Source organism: Lynx rufus, unplaced genomic scaffold (genome assembly GCF_022079265.1).
Source record: "Lynx rufus isolate CCGP_SWC_20201006 ecotype Redwood Valley unplaced genomic scaffold, mLynRuf1.p SCAF_7, whole genome shotgun sequence".
NCBI classification, from domain to species: Eukaryota; Metazoa; Chordata; class Mammalia; order Carnivora; family Felidae; genus Lynx; species Lynx rufus.
Window position 1 is genome coordinate 83874766 of NW_025814889.1, and position 20351 is coordinate 83895116.

At 49.8% G+C, this 20351-nt stretch overlaps 1 protein-coding gene across 3 annotated transcripts in view; it reads left to right on the top strand.

Annotated features, from left to right (window-relative positions):
* KIF5A (kinesin family member 5A) overlaps window positions 1–14429 on the top strand; it is a 28189-nt gene extending 13760 nt beyond the window's left edge. For all 3 annotated transcript variants that reach the window (XM_047066065.1, XM_047066064.1, XM_047066066.1), the window contains 23 exons: window positions 260–315; window positions 566–653; window positions 934–1058; window positions 1528–1632; window positions 1817–1965; window positions 2071–2219; window positions 2545–2720; window positions 4356–4424; window positions 4780–4986; window positions 5279–5425; window positions 6213–6401; window positions 6767–6884; window positions 7261–7325; window positions 7436–7545; window positions 7923–8024; window positions 8786–8846; window positions 9084–9155; window positions 9239–9343; window positions 12139–12355; window positions 12620–12773; window positions 13073–13155; window positions 13556–13583; window positions 14056–14429. In XM_047066065.1, the coding sequence (XP_046922021.1) occupies window positions 260–315; window positions 566–653; window positions 934–1058; window positions 1528–1632; window positions 1817–1965; window positions 2071–2219; window positions 2545–2720; window positions 4356–4424; window positions 4780–4986; window positions 5279–5425; window positions 6213–6401; window positions 6767–6884; window positions 7261–7325; window positions 7436–7545; window positions 7923–8024; window positions 8786–8846; window positions 9084–9155; window positions 9239–9343; window positions 12139–12355; window positions 12620–12773; window positions 13073–13155; window positions 13556–13583; window positions 14056–14134 (2654 nt within the window). In that variant the 3' untranslated portion in view covers window positions 14135–14429. The remainder of the gene's footprint in view (window positions 1–259; window positions 316–565; window positions 654–933; window positions 1059–1527; window positions 1633–1816; window positions 1966–2070; window positions 2220–2544; window positions 2721–4355; window positions 4425–4779; window positions 4987–5278; window positions 5426–6212; window positions 6402–6766; window positions 6885–7260; window positions 7326–7435; window positions 7546–7922; window positions 8025–8785; window positions 8847–9083; window positions 9156–9238; window positions 9344–12138; window positions 12356–12619; window positions 12774–13072; window positions 13156–13555; window positions 13584–14055) is intronic.
* Window positions 14430–20351: the final 5922 nt, after the last annotated feature.

The following is a 20351-nucleotide window of genomic DNA, read 5'->3' on the forward strand; positions in this document are numbered from 1 at the left end:
GTCAGAAGATGAGCTTAGACACGCAAGGTGAGCCTGCTCACCCAGAGCATAGAAACAGCCTGAGACCAGCTGGAACCTTGAGGCTAGAATCCTGGAGGAGGAGAAACTGAGTTTTCAGTGTATGCAGGGACGTTAAGCTTCATGGGGAAGTCTTTCTCCTCTTTTGCACATAGAAGAAACCACTGTGTCAGCAGACTACAGGGTGTGGGGTTGGGGATGGAAGTGCTAACCTTGCCTACCCCGCATTGTCTTGATTCAGTGACCAAGACAAATCTATCTGTGCATGAGGACAAGAATCGGGTGCCATTTGTCAAGGTGAGAGTGGGGACAAGGGCACCTGGGTGGGTGTATTGACAGTGGGCTTGTGGGAAGAAGATAGACCAGAGACCCAGAAGTTGGAGGGCAGATAGCTTGGAGGAGTGAGATGTGCTCAGGGACCAGGGAGAGTCCGAGGGCTCGGAAAAGACAGTCTTGAAAGGTCACGTGGGCAGTGTGCAGGTAATTTAATTTGCAGATCAACGTTCACAGGTCACTGTCCATTTGCCCCCCCCCCCCGCCCCCACAGGGTTGTACTGAACGCTTTGTGTCCAGCCCAGAGGAGATTTTAGATGTGATTGATGAGGGGAAATCAAATCGTCACGTGGCTGTCACCAGTGAGTGGGGATATAAGGGGCTCTCGAGTCTGGGATTCTGCTGCTTGTCTGCGTCCTCTGGGGCTGAGGGACTGGAAGTAAGCGAGGGAAGACTGTTTCCTCTGCAAGAAGAGGCTGCCCTTGTGTGTGCAAGCCAGCTGCCTGGGAGACGCTGGGGCAGGGCTAGTCCTGACTGGCTCCCTCTCTCTCTGGGTGGGCCAGCGGTCAGTGGAAGCTGGGGGCTGAGGGCTTCGGCTCCACAGGCATTAGTACAGGGACTGCTCCTCCCTTGGTCCTGCAGACATGAACGAACACAGCTCTCGGAGCCACAGCATCTTCCTCATCAACATCAAGCAGGAGAACATGGAGACCGAGCAGAAGCTCAGTGGGAAGCTGTATCTAGTGGACCTGGCAGGGAGCGAGAAGGTTGGGGGCCTGGGGGTGGGGTGGGTAGGCAAGGAGGTCGGGAGGAGCTTTTTTTTTCAATCAAAATAACTTTTTAGTTGAGATATAATGCACATACCATAAAGTTTACCATTTTGAAGTATACAGTTCCATGGGTTTTAGGATATTTGGAAGGTTGTGCACCCATCGCCATTAGTTCTAGACCATTTCCATCACCTGTTAGCCGTCACTCCTTATGCTCCCTTCCCCCAACCCCTAGCAACCACTAATCTACTTTTTTTTTCTGTGCATTTGCCTTTTCTGGACATTTCGTTTAATATGTGGGTAGCTTTTGGCAAGAGAGTTTAGGGTAACAGAGGAAGGGCCTTTTCTGTTCTCTTTCCCTGCCCCTGCCCCTCTTGGACTGAATCTCCCTACATGGAGAAGAGGCCATGAGAGCCCTCTCCCTCTGCAGTGCTTATGACACACTCATCCCTTAATTCTCTGGTAGGTCAGCAAGACCGGAGCAGAGGGAGCCGTGTTGGACGAAGCAAAAAATATCAACAAGTCACTGTCAGCCCTCGGGAACGTCATCTCCGCGCTGGCTGAGGGCACAGTGAGTGTTCCTCAGGCCCCCTTGTTCTGCAGGCTGCACCCCGTCTTCCAGCTTCTCTTCCTGCTGCCGCTGCTATCCCATCACGCCCAGTTCATGGGGTGTGCAATCCTTAGTCAGCACCACTGTCCTTTCTGATTCCCTTGTTGAGTATTGTCCTGATTCATAATCTCCCCCCTTCCCCCAGAAAAGCTACGTTCCCTATCGTGACAGCAAAATGACACGGATCCTCCAGGACTCTCTGGGAGGAAACTGCCGGACAACTATGTTCATCTGCTGCTCACCGTCCAGCTACAACGATGCGGAGACCAAGTCCACCCTGATGTTTGGGCAGCGGTCAGTGGCAGAGTCCCTCGTCCCTATGCCAGCCCCTGCTGCACTCACCCCTCAGGGTCACGTAAGCCTTCGTGGAGGTCTCATCTCCTTGTTCTCCTCACCCAGGGCAAAGACCATTAAGAACACTGCCTCAGTGAATCTGGAGTTGACTGCTGAGCAGTGGAAGAAGAAATATGAGAAGGAGAAAGAGAAGACAAAAGCTCAGAAAGAGACGATTGCAAAGCTGGAGGCTGAGCTGAGCCGGTGGCGCAGCGGTTAGAGAGGGTTCCAGTGGGCGCGAGAGACTGTGGGAGGAGGAGGCTTGGAGGACCAGAGGGGCCCTGTCTGGGGTGGTGCTTAAGGACAGGCGAACCTCCCAGGAGGGTTGTGTTTCTGGAGGCGTGCAGTAGAGTGGTCATGAGGGAAGGGGAGAGGGGGCTGACCACCCTTGTCCCACCCCCCAGCAAAGGTTGAAGGTGCACTTGGCAACAGAGTTGGAGACCTGCCCGGAGGTCTTGGCGTTGAGGAGCGAGGGAGGAAGGACTCCTGGATACAGCTCTGTCTCCTCCTGTCCCTCATCTTGTTCTGCCCCTTGGCCAGGAGAGAATGTGCCTGAGACAGAGCGCCTGGCTGGGGACGACGCAGCCCTGGGAGCTGAGCTCTGTGAGGAGACCCCCGTGAATGACAACTCGTCCATCGTGGTGCGCATCGCGCCTGAGGAGAGGCAGAAATATGAGGAGGAGATCCGCCGCCTCTATAAGCAGCTCGATGACAAGGTGAGGACATCCAAGGCACAGAGGGGAGGCCAGGGGGATGAAAAGTGAGGGATTAAGGAATTAGCTTCTACTGCCTTTTAAAAAATTTTTTTATTAATTTTTTTAATGTTTATTTTTGAGAGAAAGGGTAGACAGAGCGTGAGTGGGGGAGGGGCAGAGAGAGAGGGAGACACAGAATCCGAAGCAGGCTCCAGGCTCTGAGCTGTCAGCACAGAGTCCGACACGGGACTCGAACCCACGAACCGTGAGATCATGGCCTGAGCCGAAGTCGGACGCTTAACTGATTGAGCCACCCAGGTGCCCCATATATATATATATATATATTTATTTTAAAAGGGACAAATGCTCATTCATTACTGCAAATGTGGAAGATAGCACTGACTAACATTTAGAATTGTTGAATTGCTGTATCATATATCTGAAACTAACACAACACTGTATGTTACCCATATTATTAAAAAAATTAGGGGTGCCTGGGTGGCTCAGTCGGTTGAGCATCCAACTTGGCTCAGGTCGTGATCTCACGGTTCGTGGGTTCGAGTATCGGGCTCTGTGCTGACAGCTCAGAGCCTGGAGCCTGCTTCAGATTCTGTGTCTCCCTCTCTCTCTGCCCCCCCCCTCAAAAATAATTAAACATTAAAAAAATTTGGAAGATAAATAAAAATAAATAGAAGATTTAAGTCTCCCATCATCACACCATTCAGAAATAACACTACTAACATTTTGCTTTTCTTCATACATAGAGCATGCAGTTGAGATGCACTGTGTGTGTAACTTTGCATCTGATTTCCTCATTCCATATTCTATAAGGAGCAATTTCCTACTTTGTTAACAATTCTTCATAAAAGTATTTTTTCATTAAAAATCTTTTTTGTAAAAGCATTTTAAAAGCATTTTAAAAGTCCATTTATCGGGGCGCCTGGGTGGCGCAGTCGGTTAAGCGTCCGACTTTAGCCAGGTCACGATCTCGCGGTCCGTGAGTTCGAGCCCCGCGTCAGGCTCTGGGCTGATGGCTCAGAGCCTGGAGCCTGCTTCCAATTCTGTGTCTCCCTCTCTCTCTGCCCCTCCCCCGTTCATGCTCTGTCTCCCTCTGTCCCAAAAATAAAATAAACGTTGAAAAAAAAATTAAAAAAAAAAAGTCCATTTATCAAAACATATTGTTGTATTTATTTATTTATTCATTCATTCATTCATTCATTCAAAACCTATTTAACCACTTGCTTACTGCAAGGCCTCTAGTTTTCTTTGTTTTGGGTAGTTTGTTTTTGCTCTTATAAGTAACCCTGAAAGGTCTATCTTTGCCTCTGATGCCTAAGACTTTGCTTTTGAATGATTTGATTAGGATGGAGGACCAAAGTGGGAGTTCTTGGTTAGAGGCCGTGTCCTTTAATCTAAAGGCTTTTGCTGGGTATTGGCAGGGTTAGATCATCTTCTAGAAGAAAGGAATTTGAAAGTGAGGGTAGGAGTGAGGTGAGAGGCTGAGGGGAAAACCTCGTTTTAGGTTTTGGGGTTTCTAACTCAAAGCCTGGCCGGTCTGGATTTTTGTCAGGATCCGACCTCTGGCCCCAACCCCATCCATCTAGACTGGAAGGGGCTGCCTTCCTTCACTCCCTCTTCCCCCCTTGCCTCCAACAGGATGATGAGATCAACCAGCAGAGCCAGCTCATAGAGAAGCTTAAGCAGCAGATGCTGGACCAGGAAGAGGTAATGGGAAGGAGGACAAGACATGAGAGGAGAGCGGTGTGTTCCCGAAGAAGGCTTAGTCTTCTGCTTAGGATTTAGTCACCCCCCAAAACTACAGAAGTCTGGGGACTTAACTGGGGCTTTGTGTAAACCACGGATTTTGGAGTCTGGGTGCTTCTTCCTTCTGTTGTCCTGCTTCTAAGAAGCCTACACCCCCCTTCCTCCTGACTTTCACTTTGGCCCTTGCTCCTCTCCTAGAGCTGTGCGCTCCAGGCTTCGGGTGCCAGAGGGACCCTGTCTGGGGTAGTGCTCTGAGCTTCCCCAGACCAGGGGACCATAGCGGTGGTCCCTCACGTGCCTTACCTCTTTCTTGAAGCTGTTGGTGTCCACCCGAGGAGACAATGAAAAGGTCCAGCGGGAGCTGAGCCACCTGCAGTCAGAGAATGACGCTGCTAAGGATGAGGTGAAGGAAGTGCTACAGGCCCTGGAGGAGCTGGCCGTGAACTACGACCAGAAGTCCCAGGAAGTGGAGGAGAAGAGCCAGCAGAACCAGCTTCTGGTGGATGAGCTATCTCAGAAGGTGGTGAGTGGCTGACTGGGGTGCAAGAGCTCCCTGGCCTCCAGAACGTCCCCCACATCCAAAGGGACCCCTGCGTCACGTTTGTACCCTTGCACTGCTGTGTGGTGTGTTGTGGGAACCTTTCCCACCTGTCACCACACTGCCCTCCTGACTCCTGTCTCTTCCAAACCCTTTTGCAGGGCCCATGTTCTCTTTGTAGCAGCCCTCAGGGTCATGTATGAGGGGGAGGCCTCTGCCTGGGCTAGGCAGGGGGGTAGGAAGATGGCAGTGGGATGACCTGAGGGGCTGTCCCCAGGCCACCATGCTGTCCCTGGAGTCTGAGTTGCAGCGGCTACAGGAGGTCAGTGGACACCAGCGAAAACGCATTGCTGAGGTGCTGAATGGGCTGATGAAGGACCTGAGTGAGTTCAGTGTCATCGTGGGCAACGGGGAGATTAAGCTGGTGAGTGGAGACAGAGGCAGGAATCTTGTTCAGGTCATTCTTGTTCTGGGCACTGGTGGGAGATGCAGGGTGGACAGTCCAGGCCCTCAGGGATGCTGAGGAAGGTGGGCCAGAGATCTGGGAAACATGACTTTAGCATGGGGTGCTTGGATGGCTCAGTTGGTTGAGCATCCGACTTCGGCTCGGGCCATGATCTCCTGGTTTGTGAGTTCAAACCCCACCTCGGCCTCTCTGCTATCAGCACAGAGTCTGCATCCGATCCTCTGTTCCTCTCTCTCTCTGCCCCTCCCCCGCTCGTGCTCTTTTTCTTTCTCTCTCAAAAACTAAACAAAAATTAAAAAAAATAAACTAGATACAGGAAAACAAGTAGAATTTTGCACAGACTCAACTGTAAATACACCTTCTACAGGGTGCTGAATAAAGAAGGAATGGAGATGTGCCTATAGCAGGCTTTAGAGATGAGGCACAGATGTGAGAATGATATATGCAAATCTGTGGCAGTGAGGCAAATCTGGGCAATCAGGCAGAACAGTTTGACTGCAAAAGAAAATCATATTGCTTTATAAGATGGAAGAGGGCGACTGTGGGAACTGGATCTTTAAGTGCAGGTAGAAGGATTTAATACGAAATGCCAGGTGATGGCAGGTAAAAGTTGTTTGGAAAATACTTCTCCCACCCGAATCCCTGTGTGTGTGGGTGTACACGGGGATCGGCAGGGTGGAAGGGAATGGGCAAACGCTTCCCTGCAGCAGAGAAGTACCTCTTCCTGCCTTCCCCCACCCCCCAGCCGGTGGAGATCAGCGGAGCCATCGAGGAGGAATTCACAGTGGCCAGACTCTATATCAGCAAAATCAAATCAGAAGTCAAGTCTGTGGTCAAGCGCTGCCGGCAGCTAGAGAACCTGCAGGTCGAATGTCATCGCAAAATGGAAGTGACTGGGCGGGAACTCTCCTCCTGTCAGCTCCTCATCTCCCAGGTGAGCGCTGGGCATTGAGGGCCTTTGCGTGCAATGGGAAGGAGGGTGATTCTGTAGCTTGTGGGATGAAACTCCTAGCACCCACTTTCATGTCAAGGACCTAGGGTCAACCAAAGTCAAGGATAGAAGAGCCTGGGGTGGCAGGGAAGGGTCCAGGCCAGGGAAGTGAAGGGTCAGAGGAGATAGCACCCTGTGAGCTGATGGGGTCTAAAGGAAGGGTCCAAAGAAATGGCCTCTGGCCCTGTGTCTTCAGGCAGGCACAGCAGGAGGGGAGGGCCTGGGAGAGCTGCAGAGGTCTGTGCTGCCTGGAGTTGTGTCCTTGACTCCACCCTTCTTCTTCCTCTCACCAACCCTTCCCCCATTAGCACGAGGCGAAGATCCGCTCGCTTACAGAGTATATGCAGAGCGTGGAGCTAAAGAAGCGGCATCTGGAAGAGTCCTATGACTCCCTGAGTGACGAGCTGGCCAAGCTCCAGGCCCAGGGTGAGGCCTTCTTAAACCTCCAAACCACTTATCCTGGGATCTGAGATCCCAGAGGGGGCAGGGAGGAAAAGTGGCAGACATCAGAAGAAACCACCTGACAGCATACTCATCCAATGCATTAGACTGACATCACGGAGGCCAACTCATACGCTACTTAGCATGCTTTTGCACAGAGCTTATTGTACACGAACCATAAACCCTCCGTTGATCTCTTTCCCTGCTGTGTCCAATTGGATTGTCCTAACCCAGAAGAACATCACGGAGGGTCCATACTGGGTAGATGTCGCCTGCCCGACCTGGAGCTCTGGTCACAAAGTGGAAGTTCTTTCCGGAGGAGGTAGGTGTGAGGTAAGCTGTCTTTCCTTCTTTCCCTCAGAAACTGTGCATGAAGTGGCCCTGAAGGACAAGGAGCCAGACACACAGGACACAGATGAAGTGAAGGTGAGAGGGGAAGCTGTAGGGGACCACTGGGGCTTGGCAGGGCTGAGCCGGCCCGCTCCAAGCTGGTGTCAGGGAGTCCGGCTTTGAGTGTGGGGTGGGGTTGTTTGCAGAAGGCCCTGGAGGTGCAGATGGAGAGTCATCGGGAGGCCCATCACCGGCAGCTGGCCCGGCTCCGGGACGAGATCAATGAAAAGCAGAAGACTATCGATGAGCTCAAAGAGTAAGAGTCCCCCTGGGCAGCCCCGGCCTCCCCGGGTCCTCTTGCCTTGCTGTGCCCACACGCGTGCTCCCTCTTGGCCCAAGGTCTGCTTTGCTCATTTCCAAGCGCCCCTCCCCCAGCGATGCCACAGCTTTATCACCCAACCCCGGGAGACACGGGAGTGAGGACTAGTCCCTCTCCTTGAGCTCTTGTGATTGGATAGCTCAGGGTTCCTCACTCTGTCAGCGGCCTGCGTCTGCCTCTGATATCCAAAGGTAGACGCATCAGTCCCGACTTGGCCCGGCTGTACCGGAAGGAAAATGTTTGCAGCGCCGGTCTTCCCCTTCCCGGTCCCTGACATCGTTCTGTTCTCTCCGACACCTCCTTGCCCTGTGCAGCCTGAATCAGAAGCTCCAGTTAGAGCTAGAGAAGCTTCAGGCTGACTACGAGAAGCTGAAGAATGAAGAGCATGAGAAGAGCAGCAAACTCCAGGAGCTGACGTGAGTGATGGGTATCTGCCCGCAAACCCGCCGCCGCGCAGGCGCAGACTGCTACTCACTCACACCGGCAGAGGCAGGGCTCGATGCAGATGTGCACATGGCAACCTCGAGAGTCATGTGATGGGGCGGGGAAGGGAAACAAAGAGAGACTTTCAGAAAGGACCTCCACTGACTGTTAGCTGCCACGGAAAGATGTTTGTGATGTTCTCTTAAGTGTGAAAGGCAGGTTACAAAACAGTATGAATGGTAGGATCCTATAAAGTTTTTGGGGGCTCTACACGCATAGAAGTAAGAGTCTGGAGGGGGTGGGGCCCCCTGGGTGGCTCAGTGGGTTGCATGTCACGCTCTTGATTTTGGCTCGGGTCATGATCTCACGGTTTGGGAGTTCAAGCCCCGTGTCGGGCTCCATGCTGAGAGGGTGGAGCCTGCTTGGGATTCTGTCTCCTTCCCCACCCCCAGCTGGTGCTCTCTCCCTTTCAAAATAAATAAATAAACAAAAACAAAAACAAAAAAAGACGAAGAAGAAGAAGTAAGAGTTGGGAAAGATGGACACCAGAATGCTAATGGTGGTTTGATCTGTGAGTAGTAGAATTATGGGCTTTTTATGAAATTCATCTTTTTTTCTTTTCTAATTTCTACACAGTGAACAGGGTAATTTGCATAATAAATAATAATAAAGTATAGATCAAAGGAATGGAGAGGGAGGAGAAAGGGAGGAGGGACTGTCCTGAGGGACTCTTGTGTTTCCTTCTTCTCCCCAGATTTCTGTATGAGCGACATGAACAGTCCAAGCAGGACCTCAAGGGCCTGGAGGAGACAGTTGTGAGTGGTTTCTCTGTACCAAGTTAACAGGGTGAGGTGGGGACTTCATTTCTTCCCCCTGATTTCTTCATAACCCCATTCCTTATGCAGAGTCAGTCTGTGGCATAATCAGGACACATCTTTTCCTAAAGGATGAGTGATTCACCTGACTAGGCAGACTGAAGGTTCCAATAATTTTGAAGTGAAAAAGTTGACCTGGTAATTTGGCCATCCCCAATTTTTCACCATTCTTTCCAGGCCCGGGAACTCCAGACCCTCCACAACCTTCGCAAACTGTTCGTTCAAGACGTCACGACTCGAGTCAAGAAAGTGAGTGCCTTCCTAGGATTTTTCACAGCCCCCATATTTTCCTCCTGTCCTCAAGTTTCTCTAACCCCTCTGTCTTTAATCAGAGTGCAGAAATGGAGCCCGAGGACAGTGGGGGGATTCACTCCCAAAAGCAGAAGATTTCCTTTCTTGAGAACAACCTGGAACAGCTTACAAAGGTTCACAAACAGGTAAGCGAAGGGGGCAGGGGTGAAGAGAACTCTTGAGGCCAGGTGCCGAGGAGACCCAAGTCCTCTGAGGCCCCTTGGATTTAGGAAAACTTACTTGCATGTCTTCCTTACTTTTCCCTTTGACTTTTCCTCCGAATCCCTTCTTTATCCATATTTGGTCCCACTTTTCCCTTGTTCTTTGTTCCATGCCTGTTCTCCCCTCTCAAAGCTCCCTGCCTGCCTCTGCTCAAAGTGAAATTCCCCAGGCCTATGGATGTGGAGGGAGAGGTTGAAACTGATAGAGGTTTCAGAGGCATGGGGCTATGGCGCCACATGAGGGATACTGGTCAGAGACAGGAAACGATGGGACAAGACAGAAGCCGGGGAAGTTGGGCTTTCTTTCATGGAGAGAACTCCATCTGCCTAGGCCTGGGGCAGGCATGCAGGGTAATTAAAGGATGTCCTCCAGATGGCCCAACCACCCCCTGATCGGGGCCGGTTGAAACTCCTGTGTATTAAGTTGCTGCCTCTCTGTCCCCCTCCTTGCTGCTGCGGTTCCTTAGGTGGATGACTGGGTTTCAAAGGTATGGGGTGGGGAGGCAGAAGGGGCAGTCCAGAGGAGTCAGGACAGGAAATGTTTGGCGAGGACAGAGCAGGAGCACCCTCCCTAGTGCCAAATATCTGAGCCTTGAAGACACTTGTGGCAGTGTATCAACTGGCTCTTCTGATTCATAAAATAAACCCTAATCTATCCTTCATTCCCTTCTTTCAATCCACCTTAACATTGGATTTAAACTCATGTTCTCAGGGCACCTGCCTGGGTGGCTCCGTCGGTTAAGCACCCGATTTCTGCTAAGGTCATGATCTCACAGTTCATGAGTTCCAGCCCCGCATCGGGCTCTGTGCTGTCAGTGCAGAGCCTGCTTCAGATCCTCTGTCCCCCTCTCTCTGTCTCTCTGCCCCTCCCGACTTGCACTCTCTCTCTCAAAATTAATAAAAACAAAACAAAACTCATGTTCTCACTAAATCGAAGCTTAAATTTCTCAGTGCAATGCCCAGCATATTTAGCAAATATTTGGTACACCTTTTCTTTTTTTCACAAATATAATAAAAGGAAAAGTCCCAGAACTGTGGCCCAGTGATAATCTGCAGGTTTATGTATTTTATTTGGGCCTGCAGAGGGCTACACTATCATTTCCCCCCCTTTGTTTATTATAAAGCAGTATAACAATGTAACAACATTACAGAAAAGTTGAAAGTCAAGGGAAGAAACATTTGTAATCAGTTCCGCCTTCCTATTTTCATTTCTCTGTGTTCACTTTCCTTCTCCGTCCAAATGGATGTCATATTGCTTATTTTTTCCCCAGTGTTTTTGTTGTGGTAACACACACATAAAATTTACCGTCATAATTACTTTAGGGTCAGTGGTACTAAGTGCATTTGTATTCGTACTGTTGCGCAACGTCACCACTATCATCTTGCAAAACTGCACCTCTATACCTATTAACAACAGTAACTCCCCATTTCCCCTGCCTCCCAGGCCCTGGCCACCATCATCATTCTTCTTTCTGTCTCCATGATTTTGTCCCCTTTCAGTACCTCCCATAAGTGGAATCATACAGGATTTGTGCTTTGTGACTGGCTTGTTACCCTTAGCATAATGTCCTCCAGGCTTATCCACATTGTAGAATGTATCAGGACACAGGCTGTGTCCTTTTTCCTCATGGAAGCATCTGCCTCTGCTCTAAGTCCCAAAGATCAAAAACTACTTACCTGTAGAATGGAGGACTCCTCATAATGTCCTACTTCAGCAGAGACAAGACTAGAAAGGAAAATGAGAGAGATGCAGAAACTTCCTCAGCGAATAAATAGAATCTTAAATGGGCAGGACTGCAGCCCTATTATTAATTAAGCCAAACTATCCCCACAGCAAAGCATTGTTTACAATCTTGAAATTGTCCAGAGTGAAAGAGGCACAGAAGTGTTCCCAGCTCTGCCCTTTCTCCCGAGGTCCCCACTATACTCATTTACCTGGTATCTTCCAAGGCTGGCTCTGGCAGTCTGTAGGGACCCCAGTTATTGTATGAAACCCTATAAAAAGATCAGGAATTCTTTTCTGGCTGCCGAGTGGTTGCTACCACTCTCTAGCTTAATTTAAATGTGGGAGGGGCAGCCCAGGAACCCCTTGTATGTGAAGGTAATGAGCACAAATGTTTGTGAGACCTCAAACATTTTCTTTCCCTCCTGTGGGGTGCTGTGCGTATGTGTGTGGGTCGGGGGTGAGGTGGGGCTCCCGTATTCCAGCTTCTGCTCCTGCTCTGCACCGCACCTAACCTGCACTCAATGCCATATCCACCTTCCAGACTGCTACCGTGCTCTTGCTGGCCCGCCCCCCCCCGCATGCCTACAAAGCCATCTCTGGGAGAAGGGTGCCTCATCCCCATGGTTGCCCTGGGGCTGTTGGTCTGGCACAAGCTGTGAGATACTAGGGGGCGGATATCTAGGCCAGGAAAAGACGAGGACAGGGCACTGTCACAAGAGTTCTGGGCTACAGTGGAGTTGGCATGTTTTGCTGTTCAGAAAATGATGTAACTTTTTAATGCCTGACCACTGTTTGCTTAGGGAGAAGGAAAGAAGTGGCCAGAAGAGCAGTTAGGTAAAGGGAACAAGGACTTGAGGAAACTACACGGTCTCCATCTTCTCTGACTTGATTTTTCTGTATTCTCTCTCCCTGCCCTGCACTCCTACACTCCACTTCTGGCTCTCTTGGGTCCCTGGCTTTGCCTCTGGCCCCTTCCCTTGGTCTTACCCCACAGCTGGTACGTGACAATGCAGATCTGCGTTGTGAGCTTCCTAAACTGGAAAAACGACTTAGGGCTACGGCTGAGAGAGTTAAGGCCCTGGAGGGTGCACTGAAGGAGGCCAAGGAGGGCGCCATGAAGGACAAGCGCCGGTACCAGCAAGAAGTGGACCGCATCAAGGAAGCCGTTCGGTATAAGAGCTCCGGCAAGCGGGGCCATTCTGCTCAGATTGGTGAGTGCAAGTGGGTGGCAGCCGACAGGGTGGGATTACCACTGGGGGAGATCAGCAGATTCCTAAGCATCGAGCAACTAGATTGTTGCTTTTTTACCCTACCCCGACCCCGGGATCACCCCCCCTCCCCATACCATCCCCCAAACGTGTAACAGTGAATGACCTTATAAACACCTCTGTTCAGCTCCAGCAAAATGACTTTAGGGACCAGGGCAGCTGCAGGGTGACGGCCTCCTCATGGTCATTTTCTTTTCTTTATCACAGCCAAACCTGTCCGGCCCGGCCACTACCCAGCATCTTCACCCACCAACCCCTATGGCACCCGGAGTCCTGAGTGCATCAGTTACACCAACAGCCTCTTCCAGAACTACCAGAATTTGTACCTGCAGGCTGCACCTAGCTCCACCTCCGACATGTAGTGAGTGGCCACTGGCGTGGGTTGCAGTCCCAACCCAAGGCTCTCGGCCCTCTATAAGGCATAAGATTGAGTCCGTTATTGGGTGACACTTACTTCTTTTCCTAAGTAGCTCCATTTGTGACCCTTTCGCGATTTCACACCTATGGTTAGAAGGTGGGCCTTGCCTTCCCAGCCAGTGGCCATGCAGTTGTCCTCTGTTCTCCGGGGATGGGAGGCTCCATCACTGAGGGGATTACTGGTCCTCCAAGTAGTGGAGGACGGGTGCCAGAGGCTGCATGTCTCTCCTCTGCTCCATCCAGCTTTGCAAACTCCTGTACCAGCAGTGGGGCCACGTCTTCCGGAGGTCCCTTGGCTTCCTACCAGAAGGCCAACATGGACAATGGTGAGTGAAAAAGATGGGTGACCAAGTGGCCTTTGGGATTCCCAGGGCAAGTTGAAAAGAATAAGAGAAGTACGTGACCCTGTGCCTACAGCTGGAACACTGCCCATCACTTCAGGGTCTTGGATTCTTAGAGGCGGATTCCTCCCATTGCCGTGCCTGTCCTCACCCTCTCTTGCCTTTCTGCTACTCTTCTCCTTCAGGGGGGATCAGGGAGACCTTTCTCAAATAAAACAATCATGCAGCTTGGGGTAGTCGAGAATAGCGACCCAGGTGGCAGCTATATTCCAAAGAGTCTTACCTTTTTCTCTAAGGGGTTAGGATGCGGGAGGGTTTGGGGAAACTGCTTCTAACAGTCTCTTTTCTTCTCCTAATCCTGTGTTCTCAATGATGATCTCATCAGGAAATGCCACAGATATCAATGACAACAGGTACACCAGTCCCCATTGCTCCTGGGTTCTCTAGGTGGGACCAGAAGAAATGGTTCAGTTTCGCTTGGGCCCTACTCGGAGGTTCCTTGGAGCCTTCGGGGAAAGGAGGAGGAACTGAGAACCGTTCTTGCCATCATCATGTCGTCCAGAAGATCTACTCATCCCCTGCCTCTTGGGGCAGAGAGCACGTCCCCCCCCCCCCACCCATCCCATCGGTGGCTCCCCCCACCCCCCCATTACGGGGGCCGGGGAAGTACCAGGCCCACCCGATGACCTGGGTTTCTCTGCTTCCTCTGGGAACCCTGTGACCTTGCACAAGTCAGCTCCATCTCTCTAGCTTTGATTTTCCTTGTATTCCTGTAAACCCTGAATAGTCCCTGCCTTTTGTTATCTCGTAGGGATGCCAGGAGAGCAAAGTGACAGGAATGTTTTCCTTTACATGGAGCTGACAGTGCTGGGTCTCTTCTTCCAGGAGTGACCTGCCATGCGGCTATGAGGCTGAGGACCAGGCCAAGCTGTTCCCTCTCCACCAAGAGACGGCAGCCAGCTAATCTCCCTCACGGACTGCCGCATACCTGCACTTTCAGGTAGCTCCAGGCTGCTTTCTCTGACCAGCCTCAGGGTGCCTCCTGTCTTGCCCTCAACCTCTTCGTTTCTCCTGCTTTTTTTATCGTCTCAAAACTTTTAATATGTAGTTGTCCCTCAGCTCCTGCCTTCCCTTCCTAGGGGCTACTTCGGTGCTGGCCCACGGGCTGTGGACACTGACCTCCCCATCTCCCTGAAGCTTTCCTTTTGGCTAGAGTAATGACCACAGTACTGCGTTGCTGCCACTAGGGGTTGCTGCCACATGTCAAAAAGAGTGAGCGGGGATGGTGCCCATCTAGAGTCACGCCCAGGTCAGGGAATGTAGTAGATGTAAGGAGACTTGAGAGATCATCCCAACCCTCTCTCTGCCTCCACCCTGAAATAATTTTGGATGGATAGGTATTTTCGGAACTAAGACACCTCCAGTAAAGGAGATGTTTGCTTTATCCCTACACCTGTGTCCCATACACCTCGTATCTGTGTATGTTACCAGTAAGCTCCAGGAAATGCCCCAGGAAGGCTAACTTTTTGTCTCTATACTGCAGTGTCAGCACTCCCCTCCCACCTTGCTCAGTGGAGGTGGAAAATAGCCGTGTTCCCTCCCTGAGCCCCCCTTCTTCCGCCTCCGCCCCCAAGTCCTCTTTTCCAGCAGCGATGGCACCTTCCTGGGTCTTGTGTGTCACCAGGCTTCTCACTTGCTCTAGGGCCCAGAACTGGACACTAGGAGTCTGTTTTATTTCCCTCTTTGGAGAACCAGAAACGAGAGGATATGGTCAGTCTCTTACTGGGCTGCATCCAAGCCAAGCCCACTCCAGGGGCTTTCTGGGATAGTAAGCCGGACACAGTCAGGCAGAAAGACACGAGGGGCAGAGAAGTAGGAATGGGGAAGCAAGGTGAAGGTCTGGGGTAGAGGAGCAGGGGCTGGGAGAACAGTGTCTGGTTGTTGGTATTCAAGGAAGAAGACTGTCAATCAAATTTGTACAAATGCCACTCTGTTCCTGTTGAACGGTTGGGCTACAAGGTGGTTCCTCACGACCTCTTTCTCTTTCTTCCCCAGTTTCTAAGAGGGACTGAGGCCTCTTCTCTCAGCATGCTGCAAACCTGTGGTCTCTGATACTAACAACTCCCTCCCCAGCCCTTGTTGTTTGACTGTACCGTTTGATGTCTACTCTTACTCTGTATCTCTTTGTACTCTGTATCTATATATCAAAAGCTGCTGCTATGTCTCTCCCTTCTGTCTTACTCTCTAAGTATCTAATGATGTATTTAGCAATTTCTAAGCATAGTATACCCTCCTCATTTGGGGTAATAGGGAGGAGGGTGAATGTTTCTTCTTTCAAACACGCGTCTCTCACACTGAGTGGTGTTAGTCACGGAGATGATAAAAGGAAAAATGGGAGCTAGAGGGCTGTGATCCTTCTCTCTCTCTCTCTCTCTCTTTCTCTCTCACTCACACACAAACACACACGCACACACGCACACACAAAGCCTTAAGCAGAAGAATGTCTTAGCATCATGAGAAGATACAGAAATAGACTCTTCCTCCCTCCTCTTTCACATATAGCACAGGGGAGGGTAAAATGGAAGGGCTGCTAAATTACATGTAGAATTTTATTCATATACCCCTCTTCTGAACCGAGGGAGTCTGGGTGTGCAACTCTACCCTCCAAAGTGTACCTTGGGCCTCCCTCTTCCTGTCCCCTGACCCCCCTGTCCCGATGACCGAGGACATGGATTGTTCAAGGGACTATTTCCCTTTCTCCTCAAAACTCCTTTTGATATTCTCTGCCCCAGAACTCATGAACAGAACCTAGAGTTAACTTAAAATATTTTGAGAATTTGAGGAGGCAGACTCTTCACAACAGTCTATCAAATGGTTGCTCATCTGTCAGGTGATAGTTATAGGCAAGCATAGCCAATGATTGCTTCTTTGGGTTTGGGGGGGTGAACACACTGGGAAATTCCAAGTGTTTTTTGCCACGGTGAGGAGCTGGATTCTTTTCTCTGTCCCATATTGGGCTGCATGTTCTTCCCATCTCCACCTTTTGGTTTGGGACCTTCCAGTTCATTGACAAAAGCTATCTCAAGATGCTTTCCTTTCAGGCTAGAGCCTCACTTTACCCCATGATATGTCAAAAAATTTCTCTTGACACAAATCCTTTGATAATATGTCCCCATCTGGTACTAAGTGCACTTTAAAGAAAGGGGCAGAGCAGACTGGGGGGAGGATGGTTAGAGGGGAGTGCTCTTTCCCCAGCACCACCCCATGTAATTGATAGGACTGTTATTTTAGTGTCCTTCCACATGGTGCTAGGGTGGTTTTCTAGGTAACTGCAGGGATGGAGAGTGGAGGTCATAAGTCGCTCCAAATCAAGAAACAAAGCCTGATGTCCAAATACCCAGTCTTACGTAGGGTGGAAGAACAGGATCCCCCAGCAGGGCAACCATCACCTAGTTTCGAAGTCAGGAAAGAAAGCTTGGTGTGAGTACCAGCTGGCAAATATAGGTTGTATCGGCCTGTGACTCACTCCTTCAAGGGAAAAGGTTCCTTCCTCTGTTACCTGTTGGGCCCCTTTTTAGCAATTAGGGAGACATGCAGGGAAAAATATACCAGAAGGGTGTAGAGTAAATCCAAAGCAGTGATATTCAAACATTTTTCAAAACAACTCTTTTATGGAACTCCGATATAAAAAATAACTAAAAGTGAGGCAGATCTGGGCAGTTTCCATTTTCTTTATTTGGTGGAAAATGCTTCCTTGGTGGAGAAGCTCTTAAATAGTCTTAAGAGTTTAGAACCTGAGGGTTCTATAAAGTAGTTTGAAAACCACTGCTCTGAAGGAAAGGGGTTCCAATCTGCCTCCCTTGCCCCAAGCCCATAACCTAGAGCAAAGAGGGAAAGTCCCAATGGGAGAAGAAGGAAGCTACCTATGCCCCTGTAGACTTGAGCTAAGATTTGCCAACAGGGCACCTCAGAATCACTTGGGCTTTATTTAATCTTGCCACCAAATGATTCTTTTAAAACACTTAAGAAACTGTGAAGGTGTAGGGCAGATGAGGAGAGAGATGTAAGGGAAATATAATTCACTTACATAAATAAGAACACACACACAAGGCCTTCACCAGAAGCTTCACTCTACATCCCCCCCACCCCTTCCCACCACCACAGCATCCCTTTCGGAGAGCTAGGGTCACCACAAAGGGGCACCTGGCCTGCCCACTCACATCTGCCAAAATGTTGCATGCCAGCGTGGAAGACAAACCAAACCGCACAAACCCCAGTGTGTATTTACTTGATGTACATAGATACCTTGAAAATAAAATAAATTCAATGATGACTCTGTGGTGTTGTAAATCTTTATCCCTCCCTGGTCTCACTCCCTTACTTGCTTGCAATGGCATTTGACAGTGTGGTGGATATCCTTCCAGATGTTTCTCTATAGGTTTACACACATTTTTTTCCCCCACTTGACAACATTCTGGAGATCTCTTCGTGTCATCATATGTAGATTTGCCTCATTAAAATATAGATATAATTTTTCAAAAACGTATTCTATAATTTATTCAACCATTCTGGTACTGGTGGACGCCTATCTAGGTTGTTTATAATTTTTAACAAAAAATGGTATCCCATTCTCTTCATTTTTTCCCACAGACCATCACCTCAGTCCCAGTATCAATTCTGTCCCTCTCCAGTGGTGCCTGGGTGGCTCAGTCTGTTGAGCATCTGAATTTGGCTCAGGTCATGATCTCACGGTTCATGGGTTCAAGCCCCACATTGGGCTTGCTGCTGTCAGTGTGCGGAGCCTGCTACAGATCGTCTGTTCCCTTCTCTCTCTGCCCCTCCCTGGCTCATTCTCTCTGTCTCTCTCTCTCAGTCATTCATTCATTCATAAAGTAAGCGCTACACCCAACATAGGGCTTGAACTCACAACCCAGAGATCAAGAGGCACGTGCTCTACCAACTGAGCCACTCAGGTGTCCCCTACCTCCATTTTAGAGCTTACCCCTACATGTCCTCTCTGCTCATGCCTTGGAGCTTCTGAGATGAGTGGAGAAAACTGCAAGACCAAAACACCGGGGCAACTGAAAGCCTAGGAAGCAAACTGGCCCTTGGGTGTTGCTTACCCCTTCTGTGTATCCCTACTCGGTTTCCTCCCCTGCCTCCCAGAGCAGGTGGTTAAAACTCCTCACCATCCTTTCTCACCTCCTCTCTTAGGCAACAATTAAGGCAACTGAGCATGAAATTCTTCATCTCCTTTCCATACCTACACACATACCTATATCTGCACTAATCCTTTCCTTTCCTCCTTCTAACAAGTGGTGCCTGGGTGGCTCAGTCTGTTGAGCATCTAACAAGTGATAAATCTTCTCTGGACTAAAGCAAATCTCTTCTATATCCTTCATTCTTGAGATACTTACATAGACCCAATATATACAATACCTAAAAGTGATGCAGATGGGCGGTTTGCATCTTCTTTGTGATTTCTCCACTTCTTGTAAGGTCTCCCTGAAAAGTGTGTTTCTTTTATTTTTTTAAACTACTCTCTATGCCCAGCGCCCAATGTGGGGTCCAAACTCATAATGCTGAGATCAAGAGTCACATGCTCTATTGACTGAGCCAGCCAGGCGCCCCGAAAAGTGTTCTTTTACTGTGTTTCTCCATACATGACTCCCCATCTTGTTTTCTTACAGCCAGATTTCCTGACAAAGTCTCAAGCTTCCCCTCCCCACTTCTTTGCCTCCCATTCATTCCTCAGCTCACCTTGAACTGGCTCTTGTTCTGCTGACACAGCTTCTCAAAGGTCACTGGTTGCCAAATACAATGGGCACTTCTCCATCCTTGTCTGCTTCACCCCTCCATGACATGTGACACAACTCTTGACTCCTTCCTTTTGGAAACTCTACTCTCTGGTTTCTGTGACCCTGCTCTCCTGGCTCCTTTCATTTAGTCTTATTAGTCTTCTCCCACTGGCATCTTAAATGCTGATCTATACCACGCTTTCTCTCTTCAATGCTGGTCTATACCATGCTTTCTCTGGGAGATGTCCTCCACACCCACAGGTTCTCAATTACTCAATCTGTATCCCCAGCCCAGACTATTCTGCTGAGCCCTGGGCTCATATGTTCAATTGCCCTCAGGTACCTCAAACACACTCCAAACTGAACTTGTCACCAAACTGCCCCCTTTCAGGTCACCACCACCAGGTCAGCCTGGGATTCATTCTCAAGGTCTCCCTTTTCCTCAAGCCCCACATCCACTCAGAATTTTTCAAATTGACATCAAACTGTATCTTTTTTTAAAAATTTTTAAATGTTTTATTTATTTTTGAGACAGAGAGAGACAGAGCATCAGCAGGGGAGGGGCAGAGAGAGAGGGAGACACAGAATTGGAAGCAGGCTCCAGGCTCTGAGATGTCAGCACAGAGCCCGACACGGGGCTCGAACCCACAAACTGTGAGATCATGACCTGAGCCGAAGTCGGACACTTAACCAACTGAGCCATCCAGGCGCCCCAAACTGTATCTTTTTAAAAAATGTTTATTTATCTTGAAAGAGAGAGAGAGAGGCAGAGAGAGTGGGAGAGAGTATCCCAAGCAGGCTCCATGCTGTCAGTGCTCTGAGCACCAAGCCTGAAGTGGGGCTCAATCCCCCAAACTGAGATCATGACCTGAGCAGAAATCAAGAGTCCCATGCTCAACTGACTGAGCCGCCCAGGCGCCCCTCAAACTATACCATAACTTTATTTATTTATTTTTAAGTTTATTTATTTTGAGAGAGAATGCATGAGTGGGGTAGGGACAGAGAGAAAGGGAGAGAGAATCCCAAGCAGTCTCCTCACTGTCGGTGCAGAGCCCGATGTGGGACACGAACCCACGAAGGGGTTGTGAGATCATGACCCGAGACAAACTCAGCCGGCGTAACCAACTGAACCCCGCGCCCCTCAAACTATATGCCTTTACATGCCATTCCCTCGTTTCCATCCCAACAGCCACTGTTTTAGTTCGCCATCTTCTGTCTAGACTTTTAGAATACTCCTCCAGTCACCCTCCAGAATGATGCTTGAGTGGTCCTTGTAAAAGCACATTTAATCCATCGAAACCACTTGAGGAATCTCCTACTTCGTAAAGCAGCGCTTTGGGGAGGGAGGTTACTCCTAGAAACTGGGCAAAATCGGCAGGCGGC